We start from the raw sequence: 21,407 nt of genomic DNA on the forward strand, positions 1-21,407 counted from the left end.
TTACTTAAATTAAAAGCAACAAATAAACATATTCGATGCGCACTAATTTTAAGCGCAAAATCGTGTGCATCAACAGCTGATTCAGCACTGCTTACAATTAAACTGCTTGCTTCCTATTCTAGGTAAGTGTGTCTGAGTACAGGGTGTCTGTTAGTCGCGTACCTTTGCCAGAGGCAAGCTTGTTAGTATTATTTTTTTCAATTCATCGTTTCATTGAACTCGATCGCGACTCTCATTTTTTATTTGTGGCAATCCAGTTTCCACAGTTTCCCAATGCGCGAGTTCCCGTCAAACTTTACGAAAATACAAAAACAAAAATGAAAGTTACACTGTCACAATCGAATAGAAGAAAACGACACGTTTTACGCCTACAACAGACACGATCCGAATGCGTTTTGTTTGTTTAGTTGAGCACACGTTGTTTCATTTCTTTAATTTTTATTTTATTGTTGTGCGTGTCGTGATGTGCTATTGTATAGCCAGCTGGTAGAAGAGTTCAAAACTGGGTCATTAGTAGAGAACTTGAACTCGATAACGACCCACTTTCACAACCTTAGCCGAGTCCTTTACCATTGTTAATTGCTTATCATTCAACACCAACAAACCACAAGTTCATTAACATGTAACCGCAGGCACACGCAAATCATATTTTCACCACACACACACGCTACAACATTTTCACCACAAAAGCCGCTCACGGAGCTCATACAAAGTAACCCACAATTAGCGCGCCTCAAATTTCACGCAATTAAAAGAAACAAAAAAACCAAACTCATCATATATAATAAAAACAACGCCTCTGATACACAGTAGCAACAATTAGTTCGTTTTATGTCAAGTTCAATGCACGCAGACATACACCACCCACGCTCTAAAGCTCGCCAATAACAAAAAGACTGTGCGAAATGCTATTAAATAATCAACAAAATCAGTAGCAATGAGACCACCACCAGACATAGAAAGAGTGAGAGAGACGGGAGCGCGAGAGTGCCGTTCAATACTTTCTCTCACAGTTGTAAAAGCAAAAGCAAAATGCAAAAGCAAATGCAAAAAGCAAAAGCTCGTCATGACCTTTTCACCAAAGGCAACTTCACCACAGCTGCAGCAGTAGCAGTCAGCTGTGCGCGTCGCTCCAGCAGCAGCAGAGTTGTGTGCTTGTTTTGGAGTTTGAGAGTCACCACGATCTTCGTGCGCTCTCCCGTTTTTGTTGCTCTCCGTGTGCGGAGCTCCGCTGCAAAAGGTTTTTGTATTTGTTTTGTTTGTGGTTGCTGTTGGTGTTTTACTTTATCGTGTTGTGCTGCTGCTGCCGTTAGTGGCTTTTACCTTCGCCACCACTCTCGCTGAGCGACGACGCCGCTCTGAGCATTATACCCGCTGCCTGCGTCGTAGGCTTTGCGCCGTTTGGTCGTCGCTGCGCTGTGTTAGTTACAATTTGTATTCCACTTGGTGCGCGCCTTTCTCGCCGCCGCGCTCTGCTGTGCTGTGCTGTGCTGTGTGCTGTGTGTTGTGTAGTCGACGCCAGCCCCAAACCCCCCGCACACCATCACACCACCCACCGTAACTGTAGCTGCAACTGCAGCTGTATTGGTGCGTTGTTGTGTTTCTTTGCAATTTTCGCGTGCATTTTTGCATTTCGCAAGCATTTCGAGCGCAGCAAAAAAAAACCGAAAGAAAATTATGGAAAAATCGTAATAGAATTTATTGCTCAAAATTGCAGTTGATGAAATTGTTGTGTTTTAATGCGACGACCCGCTTTTCGATGTGCACGACGTTTATGTTTCTGATTTACTCAATTTTGGCTGCCCAAATACAAAAACATTAAAGTTTGCCAGTTTTTTTCTGCGGCCTTCGGACATATTCGGTGCGTGTAATTCGGTCGTCGTTGTCGCTGCCGGCGCTGACGCAGACGCAGACGCTGGCAGCGCTGCTTTGGCTTTGGCTGCTGTGTTGTGTTTTGTTCGCAAATAATTAGCCGCGAGTCTCTCTCAGTTGTTCACTTCAAAATGACCAAAATGACGTTATATAATCTGTGAACTGCGACTGCAAAAAAATTCTGTGACGCTGCCTCCCCATCCCCCTCATGAGAACCCTCCTCCTCTTGGTCCCCTTTTGTTGAGTCAATTATCAACAGCAGATTTTGCTGTGTTGCTGTTCTTGTTAATCAAATGAAACGACAAGTTGATTAGATCACACACTGAAATATTAAACTCAGGCAAAGACAACAACAGCTCAATTATAATTAACCAGGCAGGGAGAAAGAGAGAGAGGGAGTGTTGGTGTGTGGGTGGGAGAGGAATGACAGTAGTTGGACAGTTAGTTAGCTTAGTAAATTAGTTTGGGCAAATGGCTTTTTTCTGTCTGCTCTCAATTGCGGGACTTGGGAAAACGCATTATAATAGAAAAACAGCTGTCATTTAAAGTTGCAATGAAAATGCAAGTGAACAAATATAATTACTCGAATTGCTAAAAATATGAGACATACAATTAAAACAAAGCCAAATGAAATGATTGCGATCAAGTTGTTAATTAATTGAATTAGATATTACAATGAAGTATATTTGATCTTAAATAAAGTATAAAAGCAATTCAAGCAAATAAAATATTAAAATTAAATGGCTTTGGTATTACAATTATTATTAAAAGTTAAAGTTTTTAGTTTTTATTGCCAGTAACATTTTAATAGGTTAAAATAAATGTCGTCTTACAATTTGAAAATTTCAACTATAGTTTCCTGCAATAAATCACCTTATTAATTATGCATATTCAAAATCTATATTTCTATATTTTCATTATAAACTTGCTCCACCAGAAGCCTCTTATAGTAATTTATTGAATTCTCAGCTGGTTTTAACATAAAAACCTTCAATTCGTTCACCATTTTTAACCTTTGAAATATGAATTTGTTTCTGCTCGCAACGGTGGCGTATACGTTATTTATCTAAAATGTTTACGACTTTTTAATGTGTTTGCGTGTTGTTGTTGCACGAGCTGGCAAATTGTGGTGGCGGTTGCGGTTGCCGTTGAGGTGGTTATCAATTGCTGATATGCTCAGCGTACCAAAAATAAGAAAGAGTTCCCTTCAGATAATGGCAAAAAAGCAAACACAAGATAAATTGAAACCAAAAGTTGACAAAAGTCGTCTCCTTAGCCCCCGCCCCTCTTCTCCCACCTCACCCTCGAGCCACACTGAATGTCAATGCAAAATTAATTCAATTTCATTTCCCTTGCAAAAACGAACGAAAGCAAAAGCAAAGCGGAAAAACAAGAGAAAAGCAAAAAATACAGAAAAACTAAAGTCGAATAATTGTTGTAGTTGTTTTATGGCGACAATTTCGCTGATAAGACGCGTCAAGGGAACCAGCCTAGTTATAAGAGAGTACAAAAGAGATAGCAGAGGAGAGAGAAGTGCGAAATAAGGTGAAAAATATAGCGAAAAGGTAGTTGAAAGATGATAAGAGATAAGAAACAAAAATAAACAAGCGCAATATGCAAAGTCAACTGCAAAGAGAGAGACGAAGAAAGTTAAACTAAATGCAAGAGTAAATAAATAAATGTAGTTTTGATAACTTCTGTACATAAATGGAGATTCGATAACTTTTGTACCTAAATTGTGGAAAAGAGAGACAGAAAACTAAACGAACAGCAAGAGTAAATAAACGTACACATTCTAACTCTAAAAATATTGTTTGACTAGCGTTGGACATTTTAAAGTTGGACAAGATAAAGTTCAAAGCAATTTGTGTTAGAAGAGAGCAAGAGATGGAAAGATAAAGCGAGACAGCTAGTGATCAAGGCAGAGCAAGAGAGCACATTCTGTTATTTATGAATGTTATTATTATTATTTATTATTTGCGGCAATTGGAACGTAACCCACTTGGCCCATTGCCTGACCAAAACATCCGCAAAGTCCAGCAGCAGCAGCAGCATCTGTTGAAGGTCTGACCCCCCATTGAGCCCCTTTGACCTGCTAATGATCCCCATTCAACATCATATAGAGAGAGAGAGGAAGCGAGACGGCGTGCAAAATGTGCAGAGCCATAAAGACAATTGACATTTACATCAAATGAAAGGCAAAGAGCAAATAGCAAAAAGTACAAAAACACACAAAAACAAAAAATACAACAACAGCAAAACATAATAAATAAATAAACAATGTAACTGTGCTGTGTTGAAATGAGTTGAAATTTCAAATCAACAGCGAAAAGAGAGTGAAAAAGTGGTGCATTGTTCAAATCAACACATCTGTGACAACAACAACAACAACAACAATTATAATAACGCGACAAGTACAACAACAAAGACAACAACAACAGCATGCGGCATTTAATCATGACCCCAACATCGTTGTCGATGTCAACGCCAACGCTCTCGTCGCTGCATCATCAGCGAATGTCGCTGCAGTCGCAGTCGCAGCTGCAGCTGCAGTTGGCGTTGCAGTCGCAGTCGCAGTCGCCGTCACCATTAACGCCACATTCGGCATCGCCATCATCATTTTTCGGTGCCTCCTCCTCCTCCAGTTCCCCGAAATTTCCAGCTAACTACGAGCGAAGCGAAAAAGTGAGTGCAAAAACAAAAACACAAAAACATGATACTTAAAAACACCCGCTAACTTACGCCTGTGTGTGTGTGTGATTGTCTGTGTGTGAAGCTTTAACAACATACGGTACACGTATTATTCATGAATGAATCGACTGCACTTAAGCCAACGTATTTTGCATTTATGATGCTACTGCTGCCTTTTATACCCCGTAAATATTGAATAAGTGCGGAGCATTATGACTTATTGTCAAAGGGTATTGTTAATCTTATACACTTTTGATATTAACAGCGGCAACAGCTGTTCCATAATATAAGAGATGTACATCTAGCATATTTGGTATGCAAACACTCTTATACGACACGGGGGTATAACAGTTCTTATACGAGCAGCAGTAACTTTGCAGTTGACTATAGTGCAGTATTAAGCATCTCCCACTCTTATACTTCTTGTAGTTGCAGCTCTTCTACTTTCGATATTTGCACTTTTACCTTTTCCTTTGATGATCTCCTTGCCATTATCCAAGTTCAAGTTCAAGCTTTTGGTGCAAGCAATTAGCACAAACTTTTTCAAATGTCAGCACTGCGATTAGGAGCAAACAATTTTCTAATTTGTTTTCTCCCCAAAGGCTTGCTTGTAGTAGTTATTGTTGTTGTTTTGCAATGCGCAATAATTAATGAACAACTAGCATTCTGATTGAGAAAACTTTTCAAGTCGCAATTCGCATGGGCAAAAGTTCAAGGTGAGACTGAGATGACGTTGTCAAATGCGCATTAAACACGCAATTTTTTTACACTCTGGAATTTATTTTGAATTTTGTTTTTCTCTTTGCATATTTCTTCATGACATTTTTCCCTTTCGTTTTCATTTGGCTAGAGAAAAACTATTTTCCAGACGCTTTGCGCTTTTTGGAGCAGAAAACATTAAGCTGCAAAAGTTGCATTCATCGCGGTGATCGGGTTTTTCCTTCGCACTGCAGCAACATTTTCTCAATCTACGCCAACACAAACACTCACACACACACACACACACACACACACACAAACAAACACACACAAACACTTTTCTCATATGCAGATGGTCCCCGCAACTTTGTTTGCTTCAGTTGCTTGATGTAGCTGCTCACTTTTTCTACACGAATGCTGGACATAATTGCCTTGCCACGCCCCTAGACCGCCCAACGCCCGCACAGCAGCCGCAACAAGCAAGCAACAACAACAACAACTACGAAAACAACTTAATTTGCAGTCGTAATTGTCTTGGCCCATATGCAGTGGCTATGGCTGTTGTTGTGGCTGCTGCTGCTGATGCTGCTCATCAAAATGCACATTGCGCATACGCCACGTTGCTTACATTTGAGGCTGCAAACGCATCGAGACTAAATTGCAATGCATAAGCCGGTAGTGCCGCCTTCTGCCTGCTGCCTCCTTTCCCTTGCCACACACAAACACACACACTCTGAAAGTTGTAGAAAGAAATTCAAGTTGTTTGCCGCAGTTTTCCTCGTTGTTGTTTCGTTCTACTTTTTGTGCTGCACGTTGCCAGCTGCCAGTTAACAGCGGCATCTCTTTTACCATGATGTCTTCTAATGACCGACGCGTCGCTTCAGTTTGCCTTGGGAAAGTGCTGGTCCAACTATCCAGTCATATATTTCTCTCGTTTCTTGTTTCTTGTTTCTAGTCTATCGTTTATTATGAATATTAGTCGACGCGCACTTTCTAACCGCCTGCGACAACAAACACAAAGAAAATTGTCGTTGCTAATGTGGCTGATTTGTAAGCATTTCTAATAAATAAACGTTGGCCTATTCGAAGATGGCCAATCGCAAATTGGGCTATCATCAGTTGCGTTTATGGCAACGCTCAGTGAAAACTCTCGCTGCCACAAATGGCTAAACATTTAATTGTCGACAAGCGAGAATGCGGGAGATTTAGTATCGATAAGTGTATTGAACGCCAGGTTACTCTGTAAAATGTATTAATTCTTTTTATAGTTTCTATATTTTCATTTCATTTTTATCTTTAGTTAACACCCGTCATTAACTATTTATATGTGTATGTTTTGTATTTGTCTTATCAGAGTCGCATTTATCGGGGAGAAATGTTTTGATTTCTAGCTGACATCATGTAATTATTTTTCGACACTGATTAAATGCGCATTTTGCTCAAATTTAATCAAACAGACTTAAGCTCGCGTTATCTCTTTACAGTTTATGGCTAAAAAGCAAAGTTGTGTCGCCACTTTTGGAGTTTCGTGAAAGGAAACGCGTTCTACCACAATTCTCACTCTCTCTCTCTCACTTTTCTCGCCACACTTTCCACCACTCTGCAGAATTGTCATTAAATGATTAATTGCAATGATTTACATTTAAATTGCCTGCTGCTTGCCTGATGCCTGTTGTCGTAATTTACTTGCTTAATTAGAACTGCACAAAAAGGAAAGTTGCATGAATGCAACGGATTGTTCTCTGTCGTCGAGCTGACGCCCCATCCCTCCCCCTGTCCCACATTGTTGACTGCACTTCATCTTTGCCAAGCCCATACATCATTGAGTAGCATATGCATATTCACAATTTTCATTTTTGCGGAAAACTGTATCAATGTGCGGTCTGGTGGCAATATTGTCCATGACTCACACTCAGCAAGAGACGCAGAGACAGAGACGCGACAGGCAGTTCCCCCAACTCGTATTTGGCCTCGATACCACAAACTACAGTTCGACTTGGCTACAAACAACTGCAGATGCTGGCAAAAACATTTGAAGTAGCTAATCGATAAATAGAGCAAATATAAATAACAGTTAAATTTATGAATATTGTATGACAAATGATCAATTGCTTTGCAAGCACATAAGTATTTGTAGTGAGTGTTTACTGTGCTTAAAATGTTTGCTTAAATTGCTGCACAGCTTGTTGGTCTTTTGTATTTATTTGATTTTGGCAACAGTCGAACTTTTTGGCGTTAAAATCCATTTTTTATCGAGGCTGCAGGCTACAAACTGCAACTGCAGACTGACATAAAAAACGTGCTGATGTTTAATTGAAAGGCTGCCGTAGATATCGAGAAGAGAAGGAGAGGCATAGAGTATAGAGGGTATAGAGATTAGCTCTGACTTGAAATGTTGTTAATTTATACAGAGCTGTCAGGCAGTTTAAACAATGAATGCGCCTAGGAGACATTTTGCACGCTCCTCTCTTTATCTCCCTCTCTCTCTCGCTCTCTTGGTCTTTTGCTGTCATGTGGCAGCCATTGAAAGTGGCAACAATTCAAAGCCATTTGGCTTTTGTCAGGTTTGGTCATTGTCTCGCTCTTTTCGCCAGCCTTGGACGCCACAGTCTCGGGTCACACCCACGCTGTTCAAGAGCCGAGCAGACAATCCCGTCCAGCCGCAGTGCTGCAGAGTTGGTAGCAGAGGGGGGAGTGACAGCGGAGGCAGCAGCAGCATTTGCTGATTGCATTTTTGTCCGGCATTTTGGCATTTTTCTGGGAAAGTCGTCGCGCAGCGAGAAATGCTTTCCTTTTACTTTCAACTTTTGCATGTCGAGCATTTGCTTCATCTCTTTTTAATTTATTTATTGCTTTTTTTCGCTTTGTTGGTGGCTCCCTTGCTGCGCTCTCTGAGATTTGCATTTGCATTTCAGCCCCATCGATGGATGGATGCTTTGCTGCTTATATTGTATAGTATTATTATCGCTGCTGTCTGTATATATGCTCTCGTAATGCGGCGGCAATTTTATTAGGTTGATCTCTTTGCTAATTTTTGTGCGCCGATGTGGAAAACGTTGAAGCGGCGAACACCGAATTGCTGGCCGCTTGGCCGCCTGCAAAATAGTTTTCCCTTTTTTGAATATATTTTTCCGCCTCCCTCGCCATCTTCGTCGCCATCGTCGCCTTGGGGGCGCAGTCACCCATGTTGTGTTGGAGCTTGTTACTCATTTTCTGGATTGTAGTTTCCGAACGAAGCGAGTCAAACAAATGGTGTTGGGCCATTAGCATGATTAATGTTTTCGCCTTCTTTTCGCTCGTTGCCAACAAAATCAAAGAGTTGGCCTCCTCTATCGCTGTCCCATGCACGAACTGAACCATCCACTAACTATTTTTGGTTATAAACGAGTTGATTAACTGCAATTGCAACTGCAATAGCATTTCTAATTGCAACTTACACCCTTAAAGATGTAAATCTAAATTGATTGAAAGTAGATCGTTAAAAACTACTTGTGATTTACATACAAATCTATTACGAGAGACAATTTGAATAGCATGCATAAAAAGGAAATATTTATGTAAAAGAAAATTTGCAGTCTTCCTTTGCACATTTATGATTATTATGCAATCATTTAGATACCCAAATAATACATATTTAACATTCATCATACATCCTCGCTTACTTGTATTTGAAAGTCTATTGATGGCAATTATAATACACATTTATTTTCAGATACTAGCAATTCTTTCCCTATTCATTCTGAATTCATTTCACTCGCAAGACCTGCAATCCATCTGCACAAAAACATGTTTATCGCCTTTTATCACACCCTTTGGAGCATTTTCATGACATATAATGGGACACCAACAAACATGGCCAAAGAGACGTGACGCCCAAAGAACTTGACTGACAAATCGCCCCAAAAAAAAAAATAAAGACACAAAACATGGAAAAACTAATTACAATCACATTATGTGGAGCACATAAATTGCCACACATTCTCGCACTTGCAACACACACGAGTCTTGTAGCACATACATACATATGTGTACGACTGGAGTCAACAAAAGAAACGTGTGACATTAAATAAGCAACGGTAAACGTTGCTCAGTGCAACTTCTAACCCAGAGGGTGACCCAGCCAACAAACCCGCCAACCTGAACGCCCCCCGTCTCCACCCCTCGCATTAAATATAAACTGTTGCACGTTGCTCTTGTTGTTAGTATTGGAGTGGAGTGTTGTTCATGGCGTCGTTTCCCATGTACAAATAGGCACGAAAAGCGTAATGCTGACCATAAAACAATGCAAAACAGTTAGAGTAACAAATGACAGAAATGAAGAGAGGCAGAAAGAGAGAAAGAGAGAGAGAATGGTGTGCAGAAGGCTCACTCCAAATTATAACCAGCTGGGCGGAAAGACAGCAAACAAGTCAATGAACTGCTGCGCCAAAAAACAAAAACACAACAACAACAAAAATGATATTTAAATGAAATAAAACAAAAAGAAATGGACACGGGTGATAATGGTCTGCTCGAGACCCCAATGCTATGGAGATCAGGCCAAGCAAAGCGTAACGTAACTTCCAAAACAAAACAGGGGAAACAGAATCAAGTTCTACTTGAACTTGGAGCATAGAAAATGACTATGAGGTAACACATTTTATTGGAGTCAGCAATTTGAGTTCTTCAATTTTGTAAATGGAATGTATAGGTATAGGTATAGGTATAGGTATAGGTATAGGTATAGGTATAGGTATAGGTATAGGTATAGGTATAGGTATAGGTATAGGTATAGGTATAGGTATAGGTATAGGTATAGGTATAGGTATAGGTATAGGTATAGGTATAGGTATAGGTATAGGTATAGGTATAGGTATAGGTATAGGTATAGGTATAGGTATAGGTATAGGTATAGGTATAGGTATAGGTATAGGTATAGGTATATAGGTATAGGTATAGGTATAGGTATAGGTATAGGTATAGGTATAGGTATAGGTATAGGTATAGGTATAGGTATAGGTATAGGTATAGGTATAGGTATAGGTATAGGTATAGGTATAGGTATAGGTATAGGTATAGGTATAGGTATAGGTATAGGTATAGGTATAGGTATAGGTATAGGTATAGGTATAGGTATAGGTATAGGTATAGGTATAGGTATAGGTATAGGTATAGGTATAGGTATAGGTATAGGTATAGGTATAGGTATAGGTATAGGTATAGGTATAGGTATAGGTATAGGTATAGGTATAGGTATAGGTATAGGTATAGGTATAGGTATAGGTATAGGTATAGGTATAGGTATAGGTATAGGTATAGGTATAGGTATAGGTATAGGTATAGGTATAGGTATAGGTATAGGTATAGGTATAGGTATAGGTATAGGTATAGGTATAGGTATAGGTATAGGTATAGGTATAGGTATAGGTATAGGTATAGGTATAGGTATAGGTATAGGTATAGGTATAGGTATAGGTATAGGTATAGGTATAGGTATAGGTATAGGTATAGGTATAGGTATAGGTATAGGTATAGGTATAGGTATAGGTATAGGTATAGGTATAGGTATAGGTATAGGTATAGGTATAGGTATAGGTATAGGTATAGGGGTATAGGTATAGGTATAGGTATAGGTATAGTTGAAGAAATGTTTCCTCTATCACACTTCACAGACTTTTTCAATTGGTATCTCTGTTTATACACTTTTCTTCTTTTATTTTTAATTTAGTCACTCTCTTTATATAGCTGCAGACAACACCCGCTACACCTTATTCACTTTATTCACTATTCGCTCTTCGATTGATAGATTTGCATATTGCCAATTTCCATCAATTTTGACATTGAGCACCGGATAAACGTGACCAGTGCTTAAGTGTAGCCCCTGCAAATATTGTGTGATTGCCAGTCGCAATTCTTAATAGATATATAATTATATAGACGAACATGTACACAGCAGATATTAACTGTATAATTATACAGATGCCATGTGTTTTTATGGCGAACGTGTTCAACTGGAGGTTTGGCCACAAGCCAAACTTCCAAATTGGGTTTAAATTATTTATTCAATTAGGTTTTTTTTTTAGGTTTTTTGTTGATTCTATGTGCTGATGTAGTACATAGTTTGTAAACTATATTTAAGTTTAACAGCTGTTGCGGCATCACGTTTGCTTCCCAAGCTGCGCTTAAAAGCAATCAAACAACGCTCTCAACCTGTACTTAAAGGCATCAATCATCCTTACACTTAATCCGAGTCCGAGTCGAAGTTCGCATCAAAGTTTAGTTATATGTACATACTATAATTATGCCGCAACCAGAAATCCCAACTCAACTTTGACATTCCAGTGCACTAGAGTGCAGCTTTAACCCAGTCTCGCTTTTCACTTGCTCGACTGAGGCTCTGAAAACAATTTAACATCTTGCTGCGGCTTTTACTCGATTTGTCGTTTATGCAATACCAGAAAGTTAGGAAAGAGAGAGGGTCGTTAATGAATTGAATTTGTGGCGGCAGCATTTGCACGTCTCTTCACTCAACTCAACTCAACTCAACTCGACTCTTGACTGTTTTCCTGCTGCTGTTGATGCAGCTGATGGTTTTCGTTGTAGGCCCTGTTTTGGTTGCCATTGGGGCCATTAGCCACGCCACAATAAAACTTAAGTTTACAACATTCATGTCGCTCGTTTAAACTGAAAAATTTGTTAACTCTCTGCCACATCGAATGGGGAGTTTCCGATGCCACATAAACCGATTAAATATAGCCATGCTCAACAGGTCGAAACAGGTCGCGTTTCCTTACAGTTTTTCGGTTTTAACGCTTTTAATTGAAATGGAAAAATATAGTAAAACTAAAAATTCGTTGACTGCTTTTCACACATTCAAATGTATTTTGACCCGTTGACTCTTTACGCCGTCAGTTTCGACACGCACAATTTCATTTTTGTCTACTCCCCAATAGCATATTAGTTTTGTTAGTTTTTTTGGGTTGTGTTCATTTTTTACATATTTCAAGTTGCCTTTGATCTGTTGCCGTTGCCAGAATTTGGCAAGTGCCAAAAAAATAGCTGTCAAATTTACTCAGATTTATGCATGTCCCAGCCTTTTATGCTTATACCAAAAACAAAACAAAACCAAAAAACACACCAAGATAAATATCTTCTTAAAAAAAACCAACTTTACTTGTAGAGTTCGCTAGCAAAGCGTGTACTTAGTATCTATGGCTATTTGTGCAATTCCAACATGACTTTGCTTCGCTTTTGACACATTCAAGTTTTTGGATATTTGTCGTTGTTGTTATTTATTTAAATTTTTTTGTTTTGTATTTGTCTGCTTAGTCGAATTTTGTTTACGTATCCCCCACCTACATGATTACCACTTGATTGATGTAGGGGCACTCCTCGAAGTATTCCGTCTCGTTTCGTCGTCAGATATTGTATCTACTTATGAATGTGGCTACCGAATACACTCCAAAACAACGCTCCAGGCTCTCTCGCACTCGCTGATCATACGTAAAAAATGATGACAAACAAACTTAATTATCTTTGAAAACAATATACATTTGATTCCAGTTGATTTATGTGAATGTTGGGAGCACTGAAACAGGTTGTCTGCCGTAATTCCTTGAGATATTTGATTACCAATTATCTATTTCCTTCCAAACAGTTAATCACATAAATAATTATGAATAAATCCAACGAAATTGATCATGAAATCGAAAGGGAAAAGTTTTGGGGGCAAACTGCAAATGGCATATTTATGAAAAGTAGTTTAAAGAAAGGAAATTGCAGTTTGTGTAGTAAAAAAAAAACTGAAGCAGAGTTTAAGTAGCGATAAGATTTCACTAATTTGCATACTAAATGCGGCAATGTCCATGATTATGGACTGTTTATCAAGCCATTAGCTGTCAACGCCCACAACGCCCACAGCTGAGAGTTTTCAACGAGCCAATTTCCCAATGACTTTCTTCAGCTTCCACGGAAATGTCCGCAGTTTCAGTTTTGCCGCTCGAAAGTTGCAGCTTTGCTGTGTCTTTGTCCATAGTAAACTGTCCGCCCACACGCTTCTACTGTTGAGAGTTTGTTAATGTTATTGTTAATGTTTTCAGTGTCTTTTGTGTGGACAATTGTTTAAATTTGTTTTTTGCCACTTTGGTCGACATGCTGACAATTTATTTGCTTGTTTTCGTTGTCTGATTCGTGTTGTATTTTTCGTTGCTTGATTTATTAATTAGTTGCACGACAAAAATCACGAATATCAATTGGAAGCGAAGGGAAGGTTTCAGGTTTCTAGCGCTGGGAATTCAGCAAATGCATTTCTAATGAGTTACGCGATGAATGAGCTTTAAAATTAACTTCGAGTCAACTTGGAATCAATTCGATACGATTCTCAAGAGCTTGTGATGTCAGCTTCGACGACGCTCGACCCAGGCAGCAGATGATGTCAGTTTTATTATTGCTTCTTGTTCAATTTCTGATTCTGATTACTCTTCTCGATTTTGTCGCTTTTTGCAGTTTACCAAATATCTTTATGAGCCATAAAGCTTTCAGTTTAGCACTCTTAACACAAATCTATTTATTTCGATTTGTTATTATTGTGTTTTGTCCAAAACAGTTGGTCGGAAGTAATATTCCCCTACGCTAATGACATTTTGCCATTTTTTTTGTTCAAGTTTTTACATAGTTGCAAATGCCTTGAATGAATTGTTATACTAAAAAAGGGAAAACCTGTTTACATTTTAGAATCTATCTATTTACTTGCCACATATCAATCTTTACATAGTTAAAGGGTTCTGGCTTTGTTGTCTTGAAAGTGTGAAAATCATGAGCTGAAACTACATTTGCTTTTCTTAGCGATTGTAATAAAAACCTTTATTTGAATCTCTAACTGAGTGCTAAGCCTTTTTTACGTAATAAATTTTAATTATTAATAGCAATCAATGGCTTCTCGGTAAACATTTTTAAATTGTTTTTGCCTTTTACGTTTTGTCAATCTTTTTTTGATTTCCAGTTGAAATCATTGCCAATTGCCTGGGATTTTTTTTAGTGTGTCGTTTGCAGGCTAAATTATTGCTTAACAAGCTGTAAAAAGAGCATTACGTGCAACAACAATTTGTTGTTTACGGTCCTCCCACTCGCAATGCCTTCATTGTTGCACTTTGTTGTTCCTGATGTCAAGCGCAACTTGAGCTGCCCAAGCTTGACCCAAATGAGCAATCAATTGCCATCCTGCAAATTGAAGACAGCCTTGAATACTCTCATATTTACCATTTACCATTTACCCTTGAGTTGTATCTAAAATTGCATAATAATCACTGTTGAAAATATTGCGTGACAAACAAAATGTGTGAGCTAAGCACGTTCTCAGCCGAAGTTCTCTCATTAAAGTTGTTATTTTTGGCACAGGATATAATTAAAATATTAAATATTCAAACAGCTGCCTGTGGGGGCTTCAACGAAACGACACTTGAATTGGTCAACTGGGTGTGAATTTAATGAGATTAATGTGCTGTTGGCCATGAGATACAAAAGTATCTTTTAACTAAAAAAAAAACAAGTAAGAAAAATGGCTTAATTAAAGTGTGGTAAGACATGAATAGCACAACTGGTCAGTCGGTCGGTCAGTTACGCTTATAAATTAAAGCGGTTGACAGCTTTTTATGGAACATCTTGTGTGATTTAGTTCGGAAATGGTCTGGGCAGTATCAACAGTAACAAATGTGTGCCAAAGTCGTCGCTTACATTGATTCGATTTGGCAGACAATGCAAAATTATAATTAAAATCAGCAGAGCTGTGGGCAGACCAACCAACTGACTATATAGTATGTGTGTTCTCCCATTATTGTGATTACATGAGCAGCAAATGTAATAAACATGCCGGAAGCACATCCAGACAGCGACTTCTAATCATACTAATGCCTTTAAGTCATAATAACTAAGTGCTTCAAATTTATCACCACTCCAAATTAAGCAAAAAACGATCAAAAATAAATGTTTAATCGAATGCTAGACTAACAGATACGCTGCTCTCTTAGATGATGTATATTTGAGATACATGCATTGAGATACCCTTTTAGCTTTTGTCTGTCTATTATTAGTGAGCATTAATGAATGCAGCGTGCAGTGCGCACAGTGGGCAGCTTTGGGGCTGGCAAACTGACAACTGACACCTGTTATTAGGCACAACACACTCGGTGTGTGTGTTTTTGGGTTTGGGTTTGGGTGTAAGAGTACTTTGAATTTGTTGTTGTCCGTCAAATTGTAGCAATTTTCTTGACTTCGAGTGCGTTGCCAGCCGCAGCCTGCCTGTTGCCTGTGTTGCATGCAACAACAGCACGTTTCGGTTTCGGCTTTTGGATTTTCGATATATATTTTTTTTCGTAGACAAATTTATGCGCATTTTTCACTCGAATTTCTGTCTCTTTGTCTGAACATTTTGTTAAGCTTGCATGTGGGCGCCCCTCGCTCGGTTTTGTGGCTTAGATGTCGGCTTCAGTTTCGGTTTTGGTTTGAAACGCATTCGAGTGGTGGTTGCCACAACGTCTGGACTTTTAACCGTTGTCATAAACTTAACTCCTCTGCAGCATTTATCAGTACATAAAGAAAATGTTTATGAAATACGCAACGACCCCAATTTAATTAAATTTTCAATATTCCAATAACCATGGCAGATTGAGACCACACGAATATTGTTATTATATAATCAATATCTCATCGAAAACATTGAAGCTCTTAGTTGAACGATGATCGCGTTAATTGTGTAAGCTGATATGGGTTGAATCGATGATATAATAGTATGCATTGTCTCTAGCTTGACCATTGAAATGATAATCATAGACGCGATTGATTTAGATGCTTTCAAAATAAAATAAATATCAATTTTCAGCTCACTTAAACACCTTTCTATTCACTATTTGTATTCATTTTTGAGCACAATTAAATTGTAATGTTTAATTTAGTCAGCTTGTTTATATATTCTCGCAAAATAGCAATCACTTCATACTCTCAAACTTAAAGCTGCGATTACCCACAAAACTAGCGAATCCTTTTAGCTAAACCAACAGATATGGAATAGACTTTCATTTCAACTTTCTACTAAAGCACAAGTGCAGTTAGAAAAGTTGAGCTGTGAAGTGCAGAGAAGCTTAAATGGTTGCAAAGCTATAGAGAGGGAAAGATGGAAACAGAGACATTTGACAACAATGCTGTCGCTGCAAAGTCAAACTGATTTGCGAGTGTATTTAATGTTTCTGAAACACTTTGACACTCAGCCAAGTTGAAAGAGCAGAAGCAATACTACTTGGCAACATGCAACAGATTAAATAAAGAATTCTCATATGAGTCTATTTGTTGGAATTTAATTAAGTGAAATATATTTTGCGATACTCATATTAGTTTAATCTAAGCCTTTAACATTAATATGCCCTACTCAGTGTGACTTATATTAATCGAAAGCTTACTTCATCGCTCTCTCCTCGCCCTGTTCATGTTGACAGTTTGACAAATGTGTCTACGTTTGTCTGTCTTTCTTGTCTGACAGTCAAATCATGGCCAGATACTATTGATTGACATTTGACTCAAGTCGGGAATCACCGTTGCACGTTTAATCAAAAGTAACGGATCAACTTTTCGATTAAACTGCTCACGTTTGGGTTTGGCATTGTGATTTTGAAAGCCGCGCCTAAAGCTAGAAACAAACTTTAATGAATAGTTATAGATGCTACGATTTGATGGAGAAGATACTTATAGTAGTATTGTGTTGAAGTCCTTTATAATAAACGAATTTGTAGCTGTATGAAGTGTTATTAATTGTTTTACTTGCCTAATGTCAAACAAATCAATATTCAGTTTCAAAACAAGTCTTCGGGTCAACTTGTCTTCCACTTTACTATTCCCTTCTTTAGCCATTTGGACGATTGTCAAGTCAATCTTGGAATCAAGCTTTACATGTATCTATCTATCAGTCTGCCTTCGAGAGCAAAGCAGAAGTCGATAATAAATCATAATAATTATTAAAAATGCCCACACTAGAGTGCAGTCAGCAGTTGCCAGCAGTTATTGACAAGCCAAGCAAACCTTTAAGAAAGCCAATTTGATTGCAATGGCAATTGCATTACAGCAATGTCAAATGCGTCATAAACCATTTGAACATTGTACAATTATGTCAAATGACAATGAAGCAAATGCCATTTAATTGCCACACAGCAAACAATCCGCCATCTACGATCCGTAATCCACGATCCACGTAAATACTTACTTACTTATGGCTGGGGCACTTTTCACGGCGCTGCAAATCAAAGGAAAAGGCGGCCAAGTGCCACAGCTCTTTTTGCTACCAGCGACAAAAACAACATCTGAACAGTCTGTATTCATTTGAATACGAATACGAATACGAATACGTATACGAGTATCTATCTGCCGCATGCAGTTCAAGTCGTATCTATCTATCTATCTATCTGCCTAGCATCTGTCAGAGCCGTTGCTGGTAACTTTCCCCCATAAACTACACTACAAGATACACAAACACACTCGCATACAAAATAGACTGCACCATTGGGCCTGTGTATCTGTATCTGTATCTGTAGCCGGGTCTCGGTCTCGGTCGCTGTCTTCTCTGTGACTCTGATCTATACTCTGGCAACATGCGGCATTCAAGTGCGTGGCGTTGTCGTCATCGTCATAGCTCTTGTTGTTGCTCAAGTTGCAGTTGTTGTCTTTCTCTTTATTGCAAGGGAAATGGGAATGTTAACAATGCATTTTGTTTGTCAATCAGTCGCTGCTGCTGCTGATTATTTCACTTGATTTGTGTGTGTTATGCAAATTGATTATCGTTTCCTCTGCCTTTGTCAACAAGTACAAACATGAGTGAGCATAAATTGTGGAGAAAGAGTTCAATCTATGGCAACCTTGAGGGAGGCATAAATTTCCTCTTAAATCACGAATATTTCTTGTATACCCAAAGCTGACGAAGGTCTTGGAATACTGCGTACGCAAATCAAAATTTAAGCTGCATCTTTGCTTCATAAATTAAAGCTTTGATTATAGTGCAATTTCATAATTGCTATTAATTGCTGCATATGCAAAACGAAGCTTAAGCTCTCACGTGTTTATATAATAAGTATTAAATTAACCAATTATTATTTAAAACGTATGTTTATTTTAAATAAGAGCAATGCTCTTTAAGAGATGCATGTTTAGTTTAAAATCCAATGCATGCACACGGGAGATACTCGACTTATTCGTATTCAATATTTCAACTCTTTTGCATATTTTTCTCATAAATCTATTGTTAAGTTCTATGGCTTTATTTGCGCATTTTGCCTCCGTGGCTAATCCCGGCTAGAGATATCTTTCATACGAGTATCTGACCAATACCATTAGCATTGTCTGCTATTGTTATTATTATGGCATGGTTTGGCAATAGTTCTGCTGGGTCTGTTCCACTTGCTTGGCTCGACTCGGTTGTTGGTTGTTGGTTGTTGTTGGCTGCGATAGTTATTCTTGTCACAGCAGTTGTTGTTGATTTGCCTAATTTTGTGGTTGTTTACAAGTTTTGGAGGCAACGTGTACGCCTACAATTCAATATTGAATTGCTTTGCTTCGCTTTGGTTTGGTTGTGCTCGCAATTTATTGCATTTTGTGGGCAGTGCAGACAGCAGACAGAAAGAGAGACACACAGCTAGAAAAACAGATACAGATACAGATTCAGATACATTGATACTTAGGCAGCTATAATGAGGCCTTAAACACTTTCAGCTTGACTATTCATATATGCAGAGTATTAATTATTAATAGGAATGCAGTAGGCGAGGCAACGCGACTGGAAGATACTCTTTAGAGTGATGTAAAGTCAATGAAATAGCTATTAGATACTTATGTAAGTAGATGCAGATACTGAGACAGCTATAATAAAGCCTTCAACACTTTTGAACTGTCTGATCATTAATAACCGAAATCGACTCATAGATATGCTATAAAAATTATAATAAAAGCTGAGGCAAATCCACTTGCGGTTACTCTATCTTAGACTATCTTAAAGTTACACCATTCATGCCACATTCACACATTCCATGTTAGTAGAGGGTATGCAATGTAACGAGTGGGTGCCCCAGCAATTGATTAATCGATTCTCGTCTCGAAACTCGCCCGCTTTTTGTTGCATTGATTTATGCAATGCCCGGGCATTTGAAGTTTTGATTGTGGTTTGGGCTTTACTCTGCTTTGGGGTTCTCTTTTGCTGCTGCTGCTGCTGGCGCAATTGTCATTTGTCAATCGCAAAATGAAATCGCGTGTTAGAATGCTAAACGTGAGGCGATAGATACAACAATAGCTACAACAACGAAAGTAAATAACAAAACAACTAACAACAACGCCTCGGTCAAGCGATCGGGCCAAGTTTCTCATGTGTGTGTGTGTGTGTGTGTCTTTTCGCTTTTGACTCCAATCCACGCCCGCCGCAAACGTGTTTTTAAAATATGCAAATTAATGAGCGAGTCTCTTGCTGAGATTGAGACTGAGACACGGAGATGGAGACTCCGAGACTGAGTCGAAGTCGGAGACTGAGATTGAAAGCGTGCTGAGCATTAACGAGATACTCGTACGCAAAGAGCTTTCAAATGCAAGTCAAGTCTCTCGAACTTAGACTCGAAAACTCAATCGCCGCGTAGACTGAGATTGTGACTGTGACTGTGAGAAGGTGGCCGGTCGACTCTCTTTGTTGACGCTTTGTTGGCTCGTCGATTGTTTGCTTGGCCTGTAGAAACTGTTTCTCGACAGTTTCATTTGAGCCGCGCTAAAAACGAAACGTATCCGTCAGATACGCAACGGCGACGACGGCTGCCAACGACCAAGTCAACAAATACAAATACCAATAAAAACAAAAAGAACACAGCAATATTAAACAACAGAATTTATTATTATTTTTGATTATTTTCATGTTTGTGCTGTGCGCGAAAAACGCGTAACGAATATAAAAAAAGAAATTAGATGAAATATCGAATTGAATAGGAAATGCCGTATGCCATTTCATTTGGGAATATATTTATCGAATTGTAAAAACGACCTTGAAAGAGTCACAAGAAACATATTGTAGTACGAGTATATAAAGACTAGTCATCGTTTGTACAACAACAACAACAAAATATAACCGAAACGAATCACAGTTTAAAATCACAGTGCAAAATAACCGAAAAAGTATTATTCCATGTGTATTATTAATTGTACAAAAAGCGAAAAAGCGAAAAGCGACGCCCCCAATAAAGAAACAAACGAATTTATAAATATACGAACGTATATATTATTGTGAATTTGTGGGCGTGTTTCAGTGCCATACCACAAAGTAAAAGAAAAACATATATATACATATAAAATTGTAATTAAGTAAGAGATTAAAGTATAACAAATCAATTGTAGCTGGCATGAATTGTGCAGATAAGAGCAACGACAATGTTTGCGCCACGAAATTCATCGCCAGTTGCCATCTACGGCAAAGAGGATGTAGCTGCCTATGAGGTAATGGTGACAGTTTAATTGTCCGAAATGTATATAGAACTCATAAATATGTATAACACTATAGATATGTTACACACTCACATATCTATATAGATATGAGACTAGTTTTCTCTTGTTCCAATATTTGCGGCCCACTCTCCCGATCGACCACAGAGCTTCAAATGATTCATGCGGCCGAAAAACTTTTGTCTCCCCATTTTGTAATGAGTTTCTGTGGTTTTTTTCCTCGGCCAGCAAAGTTGCGACGAGATTGCTAAGCTTATTCATCTAAATATTGTTGCCATTTGAGTCGCCGCAAGTAATTATAGGCAATTAGCCTTTGAGACGATGCCGGTATAACATAGCAGCTCAGCTCAGCTAACTGCAACAGCAGCTGCTGTCGAGTTGAGTTGAGTGCTTCTAAAGGCAGCGAGGAATGTGGAGAGGCTCGCAGAATGCCAAGGAAACATTGCAGTGTGTGGATGGATGGCTTAAATATTTAATGGCAACACTCTCTGCATACACACTCTCAACAACGAAAAACAATTGAACAATCTATATGCCAAAAACAAACGTCGAGCATAAGCATTTTGCTCACGTCGAGAAACTGAGCTAGACTTGAATATATATGTACCGTATGAGAGTGTCTGAATGAGTATGAGTATGAGCTTGTTTGTGACTTTACG

General features: G+C 38.6%; 1 protein-coding gene across 17 annotated transcripts in view; it reads left to right on the forward strand.

Annotated features, from left to right (window-relative positions):
- Window positions 1–21,407, forward strand: part of LOC132783393 (mitogen-activated protein kinase-binding protein 1) — a 61,754-nt gene that overhangs the window by 25,525 nt on the left and 14,822 nt on the right. For 2 of the 17 annotated variants that reach the window (XM_060808183.1, XM_060800429.1), the window contains exon 1: window positions 3,996–4,557. The exons of 3 other annotated variants lie outside the window; for them this stretch is intronic. In XM_060808183.1, the coding sequence (XP_060664166.1) occupies window positions 4,315–4,557 (243 nt within the window). In that variant the 5' untranslated portion in view covers window positions 3,996–4,314. Of the gene's footprint in view, window positions 1–1,452; window positions 1,588–3,995; window positions 4,558–20,115; window positions 20,743–21,407 lie in introns of those variants that run through there. 12 more of the 17 variants (XM_060810399.1, XM_060788532.1, XM_060797236.1 and 9 more) reach the window with 9 other exon arrangements.

The sequence above is a fragment of the Drosophila nasuta genome, chromosome 2L, assembly GCF_023558535.2.
Source record: "Drosophila nasuta strain 15112-1781.00 chromosome 2L, ASM2355853v1, whole genome shotgun sequence".
Taxonomy (NCBI): Eukaryota; Metazoa; Arthropoda; class Insecta; order Diptera; family Drosophilidae; genus Drosophila; species Drosophila nasuta.